The sequence below is a fragment of the Chaetodon trifascialis genome, chromosome 21, assembly GCF_039877785.1.
Source record: "Chaetodon trifascialis isolate fChaTrf1 chromosome 21, fChaTrf1.hap1, whole genome shotgun sequence".
Lineage (NCBI taxonomy): Eukaryota > Metazoa > Chordata > Actinopteri > Chaetodontiformes > Chaetodontidae > Chaetodon > Chaetodon trifascialis.
The window spans coordinates 9,273,391-9,287,961 of NC_092076.1; the positions used below are offsets into that span (position 1 = coordinate 9,273,391).

The 14,571-nt window shown below is 40.9% G+C and overlaps 1 protein-coding gene across 1 annotated transcript in view; it reads left to right on the top strand.

Moving 5' to 3' along the window:
- The window catches only part of LOC139350081 (rho-related GTP-binding protein RhoN-like), a 30,757-nt gene that overhangs the window by 10,602 nt on the left and 5,584 nt on the right, over positions 1-14,571 (top strand). Inside the window, exon 3 of the mRNA XM_070991177.1 lies at positions 11,175-11,284. Coding sequence (XP_070847278.1) covers positions 11,175-11,284 — 110 coding nt within the window. The remainder of the gene's footprint in view (positions 1-11,174; positions 11,285-14,571) is intronic.

Below are 14,571 nucleotides of genomic sequence, written 5' to 3' on the forward strand. Positions count from 1 at the left end.
ACCAGCCACAAAAATGTCCATTTTCCGTCTTCCTAAACCATCATTCTATATGTCAGCTGCAGCAGCTCTTTCTCATTGTTAATAAGATGTCTTTATTTATGCCAGTGGTTCATTTTGTAAAGCATAATTTAGCTGGAAAGCATAATCAGCTTGTTCCATCGATACAGAAACAGGCCTTTTTCTGTATTTTCCCATTCATTCAGACTGTCTGTTTACTGTCAGGTGATAAGGCGCCATGTCTGCTTTTGCTTTACCTTCTCAAGTGCATTTTTCTAAATAATCTTTGTTTGAGGAAACATCTCTTTTCAGAAACACCTGCAAACATATTATCCCTCTTTTTTTGAATCTCCTGTCACAAGGCTTGATAAGTCTTTGTTGGAACAAATGTGTCTGCTTTATGTGGTAAAAGTTTGGCCATGACAAAAGACAGACACAACAAACTCAAAACCAAAAAAGAACAGAAAACCCAAACAAAACGCCTCCGCAGCCAGCAACGGCTCCCTTGCTAACATGAACATTTGCGACGGTAAAGTGGGTGAAATAGACGTCGGCTTGAAGACCTCATGGACCAAAGTATTTTTCATACACACTCAGTGTCTTTCGTCATGTTTTAGACTTTTAAAGAGTGGCTTAAAACCACAATGGCGCAGTTGTTACATTATGGGGCTGGAAAAAAGTAATTAGATTTTGTAGTGCACTCTGTTTAGACACAAAAACACACAGGGGGCACTCAAGGGGTCTATCCATCCACTTAAGACCCTCTCTAGCCCTTATCTATAATGCAAGACGTAGCTATGACCACTCCATTCAACCCCCAACACCTCAGCCATTACTGAGACGAATGGCTGGCAGTGACCCTATTCCTACTGCACTGCGATATGCTGTAATTTCTACTGCACAGTCCTCGTGTTTCCTGGTTTCGTTTCTGTATTTTTGTTTTGTTAATGGCTTCGGTTCATCACAGCGGTGAGAATGGCTTCGCTGAACACGACAAACCCACGTCACAGGATCGATGATGGTTCATAACGGTGGATCAGATCCCGGAAACACTGAACAGAAGAATCCATTAAATTGTAAAATGAAGTTGAGTTCAGTGCAGATAAAAATGCTAGACTATTTATTGTTACCTTACAAGGATGATTGCCTGGAGTGGTACGTCATATAATGTAGTTCAGAGGCTCTCAACCTGTTTGTCTGCACCCCCACAACATGATCAGATTAGCTCAAGCACCCCTTCATCTCCACCACTTGTCATGTTCCAAACATGTTCATATAAAGGGAATCTAAACCTGCTGTTATTCAACACTGTTGATTACGTAAAGGTGGATTTTAACGTAACACCCAGACTGAAGTGATCCTATAATTGTCTCGTTTCAGCTTGGTCTCTTTTCTTCCCATATTGCATTCAAACTATGTGAAGTGGCAGAGGCTGGATGTCTCAATAATCTTTTTTTTTTTTGTTACTTTCAGCAACTCCTTTTACTTTCTGTGCTCACAACTCATTAACAGCATTGGCTGTGTGCAAGATCTGCTAATTCACAAGCTGGCAAACTATGAGAGCACAGTCATACTCTCAAAGGTAAGGTGGCACTCTGCTGCTTTTTCACCCAATTATTAAACCAAACACAATAGAAAACTTTCAAAATTCCAGGAAATAGCCAGTACACTTTAGAGTTTGTTCATTTTAGCACAGCCTGTCATTGTTTGTTATTTGTATCAGTTGTGTTCATAAAAATGTTAATTTTCAAAAAGTTAATTTCTTCATTTTGTGAACCCAGTCTCCCTCCATCCTTTCTCTGAAACCCTAAACACATTTCAGGCACATATATTGTTGCTTCAACTCTCAATGTGAAGGTTGTTTTTTTTTTTTTTTTTTGCAGATGTCCTTATTTTTTCTTCTTTTCCATTGGCTGTATCACGCTGAAGCCTCCTGTCTGGGGGTGAAATGCAGTAGAAGCTGCACAAAATGTTTGCTTTCACTAAACAACACGTATGGATCAGAGGTTTATGTATTCTCGGGCTTTAAAGCTCGGGATCACAGGAACATAAGGCTGCTCAGACAGCATATAAAATCACAGCAGGAGCTGGGAGGTTTAATGTGATGGGGAGATGCCCAGATGTCAGTCTCTGCCCTCTGTCATTAATTTTAAGGAATCCTGCAGGATTACTGCTGATTTCAGGCAAAACTCTGCTCACTGGCAGCAGCCTCCCTCTGTGCACACTGAATTAGAAACATCATGCAGAGTTTTCACCATAGACTGCATAAAACACAGTTTCTGTGACGTCTCTCAGAGGTTTCTGAAGAGCCATTGTGAAGCTCGCTCACTGTGGCTCCAACCATCACCGTATTGGCAGGCAGGGCCTGGGCAAAAATGCCGATGGTTGGAGTGTGGGTGGAGCTGAGGTGGGCTGAATGAAGCCTGGTCACTAAAACCTAGAAGCTAGCTGTCACTCAAAGCAGCCATGCCCATAATTATGCACAACTTTAAGCCTTAATTTAATAATTGTATAAAAATTCACTCCCTGTACAGTTATCATGAACAGGATAATTAGCTTTAGAGAGCCAGCCTCAAGTGGCCAATTGAGGAACTGCAGTTTTTGGCACCTCTGCATTGGCTTCATTTTTCAGCCCTGGAGGTTTCCACTTTGGGTTTCACTGATATCCAGCCGAGCTTTCTGTTACAAGTCTGACTCTAAATGAAAAGTCATAACTTTCATCAGACTTGAGGAACGAATGAAAGTTAGCCTGATTGCTTTGCCTGTTGACAGTCAGGAAGCACATTTCACTATCAGTGTAGTGAATGGTTGAACAATAATATCATAACCTGACGATTCCCAACAAAGACCAGCTGCATTCATCATAGACTTCTTTATTTCATATAGAAAACACACATATACAAGCGTGTGTGTGGTATGGAAATCAAAATCCTTTGTCACATTGTTGACAAGCGCATTGTGCAAAGACTGTTTGCCTCTTGATATAATCGGCAGCACCGGCATCACTCATTCCTCCACGCTGCTTTTCAGACTATTGTTTGCTATTCAAGCAGAAGAGTGAGCATGGCAACAAGCACAGCGTATTCCAGTTGCATGAATCCATGATTTATGTACAGTTAAAATGGACCACGCTCAGCACAGATGAGAGCTGGCTCAAAATCACCACAAGGTCAGTCAAACTTTGAGTTAAATTCATCACTTGTCCTCTTGACGACACTACAGTTTGATCACATTGTGAAAAATACTGCTGGCATTTCCTAATGATAAATACTAATACCAGCACCTTCTATCATAGAACCGCATAAACATAGCAGAAGTTGAGGCATTTAATGGAATGTATAAAGACTAGTGAATCAGAAATAATCACCTCCTGCAATGTCATATAATTTTTCTGATGAGACTTTCACATTAAAATACTGCATCAAAAGCTCCCCTCAGAGCCACACAAGACATGAGACAATTGGTGGACTGCCTGTATGAATGAGAAGTCACTCTGGAGATGAACACATCAAGACACTCATTACCTCAAATAAGATAATAAACAGCCGCGTTGAATTAAAAAAAAAAAAAAAAAAACAGTAATTACATCAACATCAGTCAGACATCCATTGTAGGATCTGATCTCTCATGCTCAAAGGGTGGGCTCCTTTAATCACATGGCGGACAGATTGAGAATGGAGGGAAATATATCAGCAGTGACACCTACATGTTAAAGTGATGGGAAATTTGAATGCAGTTCTGCACAGGGAGTGAGAGACAGAGCAGTGTCTGCTCTGCAGGATGTCTCAGAGTGTTTATGCGTATGCACTGAGTGATTATCCATGCTGAGTGTGTGTGTGTGTGTCTACCGAGTGGACTCTATTATTGTATGATAATCATCTGAACGTACAGGCTGATTTCTCTTCTGTTATTTACCAGGCACTTGTATTGTCCCCGCATTTCGCACAGCACGAGTGCGTAGCAGTAATGCTTAATCTCTGCGGGTGGTGTTACTTATATGTTCACGTGGTGGAAGAAAACTACATTAATCAGCAGCATTGAATTGTACTGCCATTTCCTCTCTGGATGTATATCAGGAATTCAGACCTGGATGAAAACCCAGAAAGGCACTATGTCTTCACAAGGACATGACTGGAACAAACAGGATTTTGAAATGAATGAACATCAGTGTTTCGTAATGGAAGCTGGCAGACAAAAATGTCATAAGAGAGGATTAATAATTATTTTCTGTGCAAACATCTCAAGGTGTGTTTGTGTGCCGTCTGAATCACAGAGAGCCATGAATACTGAAAGATACGACATGCTGTCTGCTTGTCTCTTATCAGTCACTTCACAGCTTTGAGCTTGACTAACCAAAGATATTTCCGAAAATACAGCGGTGGATGTTTAATAATGAGTCCGACAAGTTCAGACAAAACGAGAAAAAGGAGATATCTCCGGAGCATGAAAAAAAATCACTAACGAGATTTACCATATTTAACATAGAATAGATAATATGCCTCGCTTCATTTCATAATTAAGAAACCTGCCCAGTGGGGCTCATTAAAGGTCGCTCATTAAGAAACTTTATTTCATAAAAAGCTTGTGTTCCTCAAAGCTGCACCTTCAGTACAGTCTGGAATAAATGAGTGTAGAGACGTAAGAAAAGGCTCAAGCCATGAGGTGTCACTGAAAGGTTTGATGAAGACGATGTGAATCAAACGGCTTCGGCCTTCACAGTCACCAACCCCGAACCAAACCAAACACCCGGGGATGCATGTTCAGTTCTTATCTGCATCCGTTTAGTGCTGAAGTGCGTCTGTTTGCCATGAATAAAACCCTGAAACATTCTACTGTACAGACGGCGGCAACAGATGTTCAATTTTGATGTGTTAAAACTTTGTTTCAAAAGCCAGGAAAATAAGCAAAACTGGACTTTTTAACTAGTATTCTCTCAGATTCCTCCATTATTATAAAGACACAGCACAGGCTGACATAAAATAACATCTGACGGTGACAATGATTTAAATTGATTGCCTTTATTTTTGTGTTCTTCGTATCTTTTATGTTTGAGGAAGCATGAGCTGCATTTTGACTCTGGCTTGTCGTAATGTCTGGTTTGTTGTTGGCCCTGCAGGCTCAGCACATTATATATATATGCATGACTAAATAATAAGAACTCCATTCATCCATACACTGTATATCGTCATATGTACAATGCAGTGACCTCCCATTTTTCTCCATGAGGATGACATACTGTATGTTTTAATCTATCAGTACATCACATGTTCTTTCTAGTTATTGAATCAAGTCTGGTGATTTTAATATAACCAGTGTTTGAGCTGTTTTTGATCTGGTTAGATGTTATTGGTTGCTGCAGCTGCTCTCAGCAGAATTACATGGAATTCAGAGGATTTATGTATTGAAAACTGTGATCTGAAACAATGAGTCAATTAATCGATTAGTCGCTTGTCAGGAAATGAAGGATTCTCTCGTTCTGGCTTATCAAGTGTGAGGATCTGCTGCTTTTTGTGTCTCTTATGATAGTAAACTGAATCTTTGTATTTTGGACTCAAACTAAATAAGCAATTTGTCACTTTCAGCTGTAGAAAATTGTGACGCTGAAAATAAATGTGAATAAATTAGCATTCCCTGGATTGGTACACCTGCCTACTGTGCCTTAAGTACTCCCTTTGTCTGTGTGGCATGTTCGGTGTATCCGGTGGGCGTCAATTGACATCAAAAGATGCAACCGGTGGGTGCAAAATTAAAGGATCTCACTTAAAGGTTAGCAACAGGAAGAGGATATACAGACTTGGCCACTCCTGTGAGGAGGCCCAGTCTCATGGCATTAAAGGTGGATTACATACCAGCTTTACATTTTCAAAGCATGTGGCTGCATTACTGTAAGAAACTTTGGTGCAGCTCCTAAAAGATAAAACTCAGGACAAACCTCTCTAAGCAGCCACTGAATCTAAGAGACCTATCTGTCCATAGCAGCACACAAGTGGATTACATAAAACGGGGATGGACTTCACATGCTTACAGCAGTGTTTTGTCGTGAGCCACCAAACACACGAGAGAAAAAGCTTTTTGTAAGCTTCAAAACATCAAAAGCACGACAACCCCATGTGGAGTCGCAGCATGGTGTTGCTTTTTCCCCGGCCTGTAGTGCGTCACTGCGCCAAACGTTGTACAGCAGCCTCACATCTTACACACATTTGACGTTTCGTTGGCTCCTGTTGAGTCAAACTTAAATGTATACCTGAGTGTGATCTGTCACATTCACAGTTTTCATTTACAGAGACTTCTGGCAGGTTATTTCAACTTCAAGCTCTCTGCACCAACCGTTTTTTTTTTCCAGTAAATGTTTCAAAAACTGAAGTAAATGAGCTGTAAAGCACTTTAAATGACTCTTATTGTCCTATGAGATAGCTGAATGAACATGTAGCACTCCAGAGGCTGAGTGTCTTCTTGAGTTTGTTTTTGATCAGAGTGTTTTAGACAGAGACAGATGGGCTGAAGTTTCTTTGTGCTGCTGCTGCTGCAACAGCAGGAATCTTCCCATGAGGGGCATCATGCTACAGGTCCCACAGAGGGTCAAAGAAAGCCCATAGATCAATACACATTAGCTGCTGCTCAAGTGCTGAACAAGGATTAGTCGACATCATGGAACCTTGAGGCTTGCAGTCTGTGTGTGTGTGTGTGTTGGTGTGAATTTGCTCTTATTATGAGGAGTCAAGTAAGCGCCGCCATTATCCAAGATTATGCTAATGCCCGTTTTATGAGTAGTGCAGCTGAATTCATTTATAAGCCTGAATGATTTCCTGATTTCCTACATTTGATAATAATGAATGTGCAATAACGCTCAGCCTCTTTTTTTTTCCCAGACTCTCAATTCTTAGTGGCATCAAAATGAGGATGACTGGTTACATGTTTCTGCACATGATAGACCTTGGTTCTACATTTTGGAAAATACACTAGTGCACTTTCTTTCCAAGAGATAGATGAGACTGTTGATTCCACTCTCATGTCTGTGTACTAATGTGGAGAAAGGAGGCGATTAGCTTAGTTTAGCACAAAGACTGGAATCAGTGGTAACAGCTAGCCTGGCTCTCTAAACCTACAAGTAGCTATAAAGATTTACCAACTACACCCTGCATCATGTTTGTTAAGTCTGACACAAACCGTACAGCAAAAATGACACCACTAAGTTACACTAAGTGATAGTTAGAGCACATAACCACATTGCTGATTTTACTGTTACTGTGCAGACTGAACAAACAAGGTACAAACAAAACCCTGCTTTCAGTCTTTATGCTAAGCTAAGTCAGTCACCCCCTGGCTCAAACTCTTTACCTAAACCTACAATAACTAATTTTCTGGCCACTTGGGGGCAAACTTGTTAGCAAATATTTATCTATTTATCCATCCTGCAGATATGAATGGATATTCCATATTCCATATTCATTTAGAGCCGTGGATGAGTTTAAGTTCAGTATTTACTCTCGTTTAAGTGTCTTTGTTCTCCACTAACTCCTGAGGGAAACATCTGCACCCTTCAACTGCCAAATGCTAAACTGTAGCTAGTTGCTAATTTTGTCTGTCTGCCATTTGTTACTGAGTTTGTCGTGCACGATGGATTTATTGGTGCTTTTTCTTGTAAACAGCTGCAAAAAAATAATAAATAAAAAAAAAAAATACTGAAAATGCTGATAAGAGCCGTGAGAGTGAACCAAACTAATGAAATCACATGCCACAAAACCCTAAAAGCAAAAGGGTTAAAACTGTTGATTGTGATGATTATAGCTGCTTTACGTTTTTTAATTGCCCCTAGGGGACAAATAAAGTTTTATTGAATTGAATTTAACTGCAGACATGAAAGTGGTATTGATCCTCTAATCTAACTAACAGTGTGAAAGCAAATTACCTTATTTGCCTTATTTCCCCCTATTACATGTGTATGTAACTATTCCTTTAAGAACACTTGTAACATCTGTACAGCCTCCTGTATGTTTTCTGGGAGCTTGATGACACAAACCAGACAGCTTAATTTAACAGGTCCTTTATTCAAAGCTGCCTTTGGAAAGTACCTGTTTTTGGAACCACTGACGAAAGGAGGAAAAGGATTCAAGTGCTGAGCGACATGAATCTTAGGAGAGTCGTGATGCTTGTTTATTCTGGCAGCAGTGGGTAGACTGAACAGAGGAGGACTTGGCAGAACAGCAAACAACTATACGCCAGAGAAAATCAGTCAGTTAAACTCTATAGATGAAGACGAAGTAGACGGAAGAGCGGGTACCGCATAGCTGCATTAGATAACGCTGGGAGATGTTTCTGCTGATTAGACTGATCCCTGGTTACCTCCCTGCAGGAGATTACACTCCCCTGATGCAGTGACAGATGCAGAGTGCACCACCCGATCAGCCCTCTGGACAGTTGATCTGAAAACATTTGTGATCTAGTTTGCCAGCCGTGTTGTTGTCTCACTGTTTCATGTCCCAACTTTTCTAAGGGAGAATAGATTTCCACCTCCTCTATTTCTGCTTTATGTAGAAGGGTAGAACAAGGCTGTAAAATGCCATTTTAAGATTACATTAAATCATAATGGAGTTTCATTATGTTATTATTCACCATTCTGCCATGCTGTTTTTTTAATTTATTTTTTACTCTGCATCTTGCCTTGGGAAAAGTTTGAAGCTTAATTGTCTGTATCTTAGGTTTTCATACTGAGAACGCTAAAAAAAGTGATGTCAAACTGGGTCGCTCACCCTTGTTGACTCACATTTTATCCTCATTGAAGTTATTTTTCAGCCTTTTCTCTCAACAGATTATATAGAAATTGCTTGAGTTGCACTTTCGCGATGATGCCTGCAAAAATTCCTTCCTTGTTTTATTGTTAATTATGAGAATAATACATTGTTAATTAACCACTTTAAAGGTTCCCCATAAAGGTAATGTTTTTTATGTGTGGGTCCAAGTCACGCATGCCTACAAGTGGTGGTAACGTTGCCAAGAAGTACAGTAATATGCCAGCAAAGGCAGAGAAGAAGACTGCTAGCGAGTTAACATAGATGTAAATAACATTAGTTATTATTAAGTGTTGTTATTGTAGACTTACACCCATATTGATATTTGAGAGTTTGAAAAATCAAGCAATGATATATTGGCCATCATTTTTCCATTATTTTTATTTTACATTAACCAAACATAAATATTGTTGATGAGGATCCTTTAAATTTGTTTTTTAAGACGAGGTTATAATTATTGTTGAATGTGAATGTGCCCATCATTGTTTTGGTTGGCTCTGTATGCGTAATCATTTTAGGTGTGTGGGAAAACACATTTCTTCAAGTATTTTGCAATAGTCTGTATGAGTTCTAATGATAGCAGCTGACCAAGAGACATAACTCTGCATAGCTGTAGCCTATATAGGCCCGGTGTACTAGCAAAAGTGCTGACTAAGCAGCTCTGCAAATGACTTCTTTTACAGCGTCCCATCCTGCTGCCGAGATTGGACCAGCAGTATTTCATAAATACAGTTTGCATGGCTTCAGGTGGGCTGAGATGAAGATCTCTTGTTTTAATACACAAAAGACAGAAACACAGACTTATTGTAGGAGAACGTCACTAATTCTGACATTAAATGTGTTTTCACTGCACATATTTTTCCCATACGTCTGCACAAACTAATGGGACAACAGTGTCGGTAACAATCAAAAGAGAAATGTCTGCTTTTCCTGAACTGTCTAGCAGAGGAGCAACAGTGGATTTTTACTGAGACAAAGGCTCAAAGTTTTTAACAGTATGGTTCATCACAGCGGCCGTCTGATGCAGAGGTGGAGAGCCGGCAGTTTGAAGCTGAGCTGTAGCTGTCAGCTCGCTGATGGAGACCTGTGGGAGGCTTATGGGGACCGTCGGATACACGTCCACTCTCCCCTGCTTCCATCGCCCTTTATTGAATTAATCAGCCTCATTTTCTTTGGACTTGATATGCACCAAGAAAATAGAGATAGTGTGTGTGCGAGAGAGGGAGAGAGAATACAGTGTGTGTGTGAAACCCAGGAGCAGGAATTAGTCAGACAGACAGGGGAAAAATGGTTGTGGCCTTTAGTTTGACATTTTTGACCACGGCAACACACACGCACAAACATGTGTTTTGCTTTGGGGCCAAACACAAATTAGGATAGATATGGCTGCTTTTTTGGGCACACATGCTGCACCTGTATATTGTCCTCCAGGTATGTTGATGTTGTGTAATCTAAATTCAAAACGACTTGGTAGCTTAAAGAAAAATCCTTTCTTTCCCGGACATTTTACCCTCTGATTTAACTGACAGGCTGTTAACAAATCCTGTTACTTTGTCTTCTTTACTCAATGCAGTAGTACATACAGTGTGTGTGTGTGTGAAAGACTTGTTTTTCAAACTGTATTTTATTTGTTACGATGCCTACAAGTGGTGCCTTCCTCTTTATTCAAGCTTCCAAATCTTTGCATACAGATAATCAGGTGTAATTGGGCATTTGTTTAGAACGTGGACTCTTCTGATAAGTTGCAGCAAATAACAGTAACAGATCGAAGTAAAAAGTAAGAGTCTCCTTCAGTTTTTCAAATTAAAAGTTCCAACTTTTTTTGTGCGAGACGTAAACATTTTGTTTTAATGATTGTGCTCTATGTGTGGCAGTGGGAATTTTCTGCTGAACACATTTTTTTGTGAAGTTGCCCTGTGTACGGCGACAAAAGCACGTAGTGTTGGAGACAATGAGGCGAACGGAGACGGAATGTTGTCCCCTCTGGACAGGAATGTGTCCCCTTACTCGGGTCACAATGCTCAATTCAGGCTGAGCCCCCGGCGAAAAAACATGCCATTCTGAAATACCAGGTGACGCTTTGTGTGAGCCATTCATTATAACACTGTCACACGTCCGTCTGTTGGCTTATTCAAGACTGTCAGACGCACAGACCAGGGGTTGTGGACGAAGCCCCTCTTTTTCCTTTCGAAAGCAATGAATCACACCCACTCATTGTCATCTGCACTGTGGCTTAGTTCATGGTAATTACATTTAATCATAGTTATTACTGCCGAAGGTGCTCTGTAATGACTCATTTTGTGATAAAAAAAGGTAACTCTTCAGCAAAGTAACTGAATTATATATATTCCACCTGGAAACGTTGGTCATGTCTTTTGTCGCCCGCAGGTTCAGCCTACTATGACAACGTGCGGCCATTGGCCTATCCTGACTCAGACGCTGTGCTCATCTGCTTTGACATCAGCCGTCCAGAAACGCTGGACAGCGTGCTGAAAAAGGTCAGTATCACATTAACAGAAGTGTGAATGTGTACTGTTTAATTGTTTTTTGGAGCAAAAAGCTGAGACAGGTTTTTGGGGGTATTTTCTGTCTCATCAGGACAGCAGACAACCAAGCAGCCTAAAAGGATAGAGTGATATTTTCAAGTCTATGTCACTACCATGCTCACATGCCATGTGTACTACGGATGCTCCTAATGACTACTACTGGACCCTATTTTCCCACATTTTTGAGTATAAGTGACTAATGGGGACACCAATTTTTGAAATTGGTCCAATATTGAATGACAGCGCTGCTGCCGGCAACTGCAAACAGGCTGCAATGTGATGCCTCCGGCCGTCAATGTACATCCACTGAAAGAGTTTGTATTTGTCACTGACAGGCTCAGATTGGTATTCTAAGTGCTTGACAACATTTTGGAAAGGATAACTTTTGTTTAATCAGAAACAGCCATTATATTACTCTCGCCAAAGCCACCAGACTCCGTTTACAGAAATGGTAATTTTATCATCGTACACCTCATTAAAACATGACAGAACCAAAATAAAACTCACCAAAACCTTCCTGGTTCATTTTTTCACTGATCCAACTATCACCAACAACTCCGGCTGAGTCGAAATAAACCCTTAATTTACTGAATCAATAGAGGAGCGAGGGAGAGGGCAGAGATCAGTAAGCAACAGAGGAAAACAACTTGTAAAGCCATAGCATTAGTATCCTTATGACAGGAGGTATTTAAATATGCTGGACTATTAAATCTGCCTTTTGGCCACTAACGAACGAGCTGTGTGAGCCGCGAACATCAAATGTGCGTTTGACCTTTCAGTCCGCTGACATTCCTGCAGTCCGCACCATCGCTCATCAATGACCTCATCAATACAGGACAAAACACTGATCTTTTATGTTGGACAAATTCTCACATCTACAGGGGGTCCACTTGAGAACTAACTTGAACTTTGACCTTATCTGATGACCATAGTCGTGGTGGTGAATGAGCTGATCTCACAATGCATGCACGGGATGCCAAAGTGACATGTTGAGGACTCACTCTATTCAGAGTTTAGAGACGAAACAAATCCTTACCCTATCGAACTTAAGTGCTTCCGTATTGTATATTTTTTAGCTTATTTTCCATCTGCGAGCTTCTGTTCTCCAGTAACGCCCCTGCAGTACATAGCACTTTTTCTCCTGTCCTTTCTGACAGCCTTCTGCTTAACCAATTCTGGCACCCTCCAATTTTCCTTGTGAAGGGACTATTTCTTTCTCAGCATTGCTAAGCTACAAAAATACCCCTTGATTCCTTATCATCACTTCTCTTTTTCCTTTTTGTGCCCTTTGTTTTCTTCAGTCCAACGCTCATTCACATCTCCCATGTTAGAGCATTACCCGACCTAAGATGTTATCCCAGTCTCTGCCCGGCTATCACCTTTTTTTCGTTAATGCTTTCAACCCTTGTTTTGCACCTGGCAACGCTTTCTCGCTTTGTGACTAGCAGCCTTTTCGATGTCTTTTCAGTATTTTTTTTTACCTCCTGTCTGTTTGGATTGAAGTATCAGGTTATTTGTGAAGGAAATGAAGGAGATTACGAAAGCTGCGGTGAGGACATCTCTTCATCCAGCCTTCAAGGCTGCGATCGACAGCGCTCAGCTTGCACATGTGAGGTCATTACGAAGGCCAAAGGCTGCACAAAAACTACAAGCACAAAGGCAAAGGTCTGTGATTGTAATCACTGGTTTCACCGACCACTGTTGAGGTGGAACTGAATAAAGCACCCCGGGGTCAGTCAGTTTAATTCCAGCGGCAACAACGTTTCATGATCTCAGGAACCCGGTGGCACAGCTGAAGCCAATATGTCACAGATAGATCACGAGTTCAAATTCTCCAGCACAACCTCAGAAATTTTTGGGTAGTCAACAAAAAGTCTTTTTCAATTCGAACTTTTAAATCATGTTTTATGCAAAGTATAGTATGTAATTGCAGAACACTAAATCTCTTATTTCAGTTAAGTCTTTGCCTGAAAACACATTTTAAAATACTTTGTCTAAACAGAACGAGAGTCCACAGCCACGCTATCAGCTCTGTAAGGCTGTACTCAGATACAGTGATGCTTTGAGCTAAATGCTAACGCTAAATGCTAACATCAGCATGCTAACATTCTCAAAATGACAGTGCTAACATGCTGATATTTGGCATGTATAATGTTTATACATGTAGTCTGTTCACCATCTTAGCTTAGCAGGTTAGCACATTTTTCAGTTAGCCATTGACCAACGTATCGGATAAAGAGAAATTTTAAATGACGACGGTGTTAAAAGTTAAGGAACAAGAATGTTGGTCCAAAATCTCATCTGATTCAATAGACATTCCACTTACAACCACAAATGTCAACCTCACGATGGCACTAGAGGAGGAGGATCATTAAAGTCATTAGAGATATTTCAGTCCACAATGGTGGTGAGTGACCAACACCCTCAAATTGCCATCTCCGGAGCCACGCTGCTGAAACAGCTAAAAATATCCACATCAGCCTCAAAAACCCAACATGTGTAATATGTGTGCAGTCATATAATGTTCCTCCTCAGGCCATTAAACCCCCCTAAATTCCCAGGAATATTACATCAATTATAGCCACAGCATTTCCTGGTGGTTCTGATATGTGGATTGTAAAAGAGTTACCTGAGCTGCACACACACATTGAAACTCAGCTGTCAGCTGAAGTTAAAAAACACCCAGCTTCCATTTTCTTCTTTTGATAAACCAGACTCTCTGCGTCAACAGCTCGCACTCTGCTCTTTATGTGGGACAAAACTCACCAATTCTGAACATCAACACAAACAATAAGCCGCCCTGCCTATGGAGCCTTTGTGACTCATCTAAATTGCTGCCGTTCACTGGTTGCGCGCTGTTTGGCGGAGGGGCCTATTGAAAGGCAACAGCTCGCTCCGCACAACAGCACAACACACTGGAGTGCGTAACAGCAGCGACGCAGACATCCAGGAGAAAAGATCTCTTTGTAAGGGAGAACAAATGGAGCGACTGTGCGAAGTGGTTGCCTGTGCCATGGTGTGAGGAGATAATGACTGGAGTCGCAGAGAGACAGACAGCGATAGAGAGAAGGAATTTAATAGTTTGAGTCATGTCAGAGGGGTCTGTCTCTGTCTCCTTTCAGCGTTTATATGACCATGAGCATCATGCTCTTGAGAGCTCACGTTGTAGCTAACAAAACAGCTACATATACCGTCTCAAGGATTTGTTTCTCATCATGTTTGCACATCTGAAGACTGTT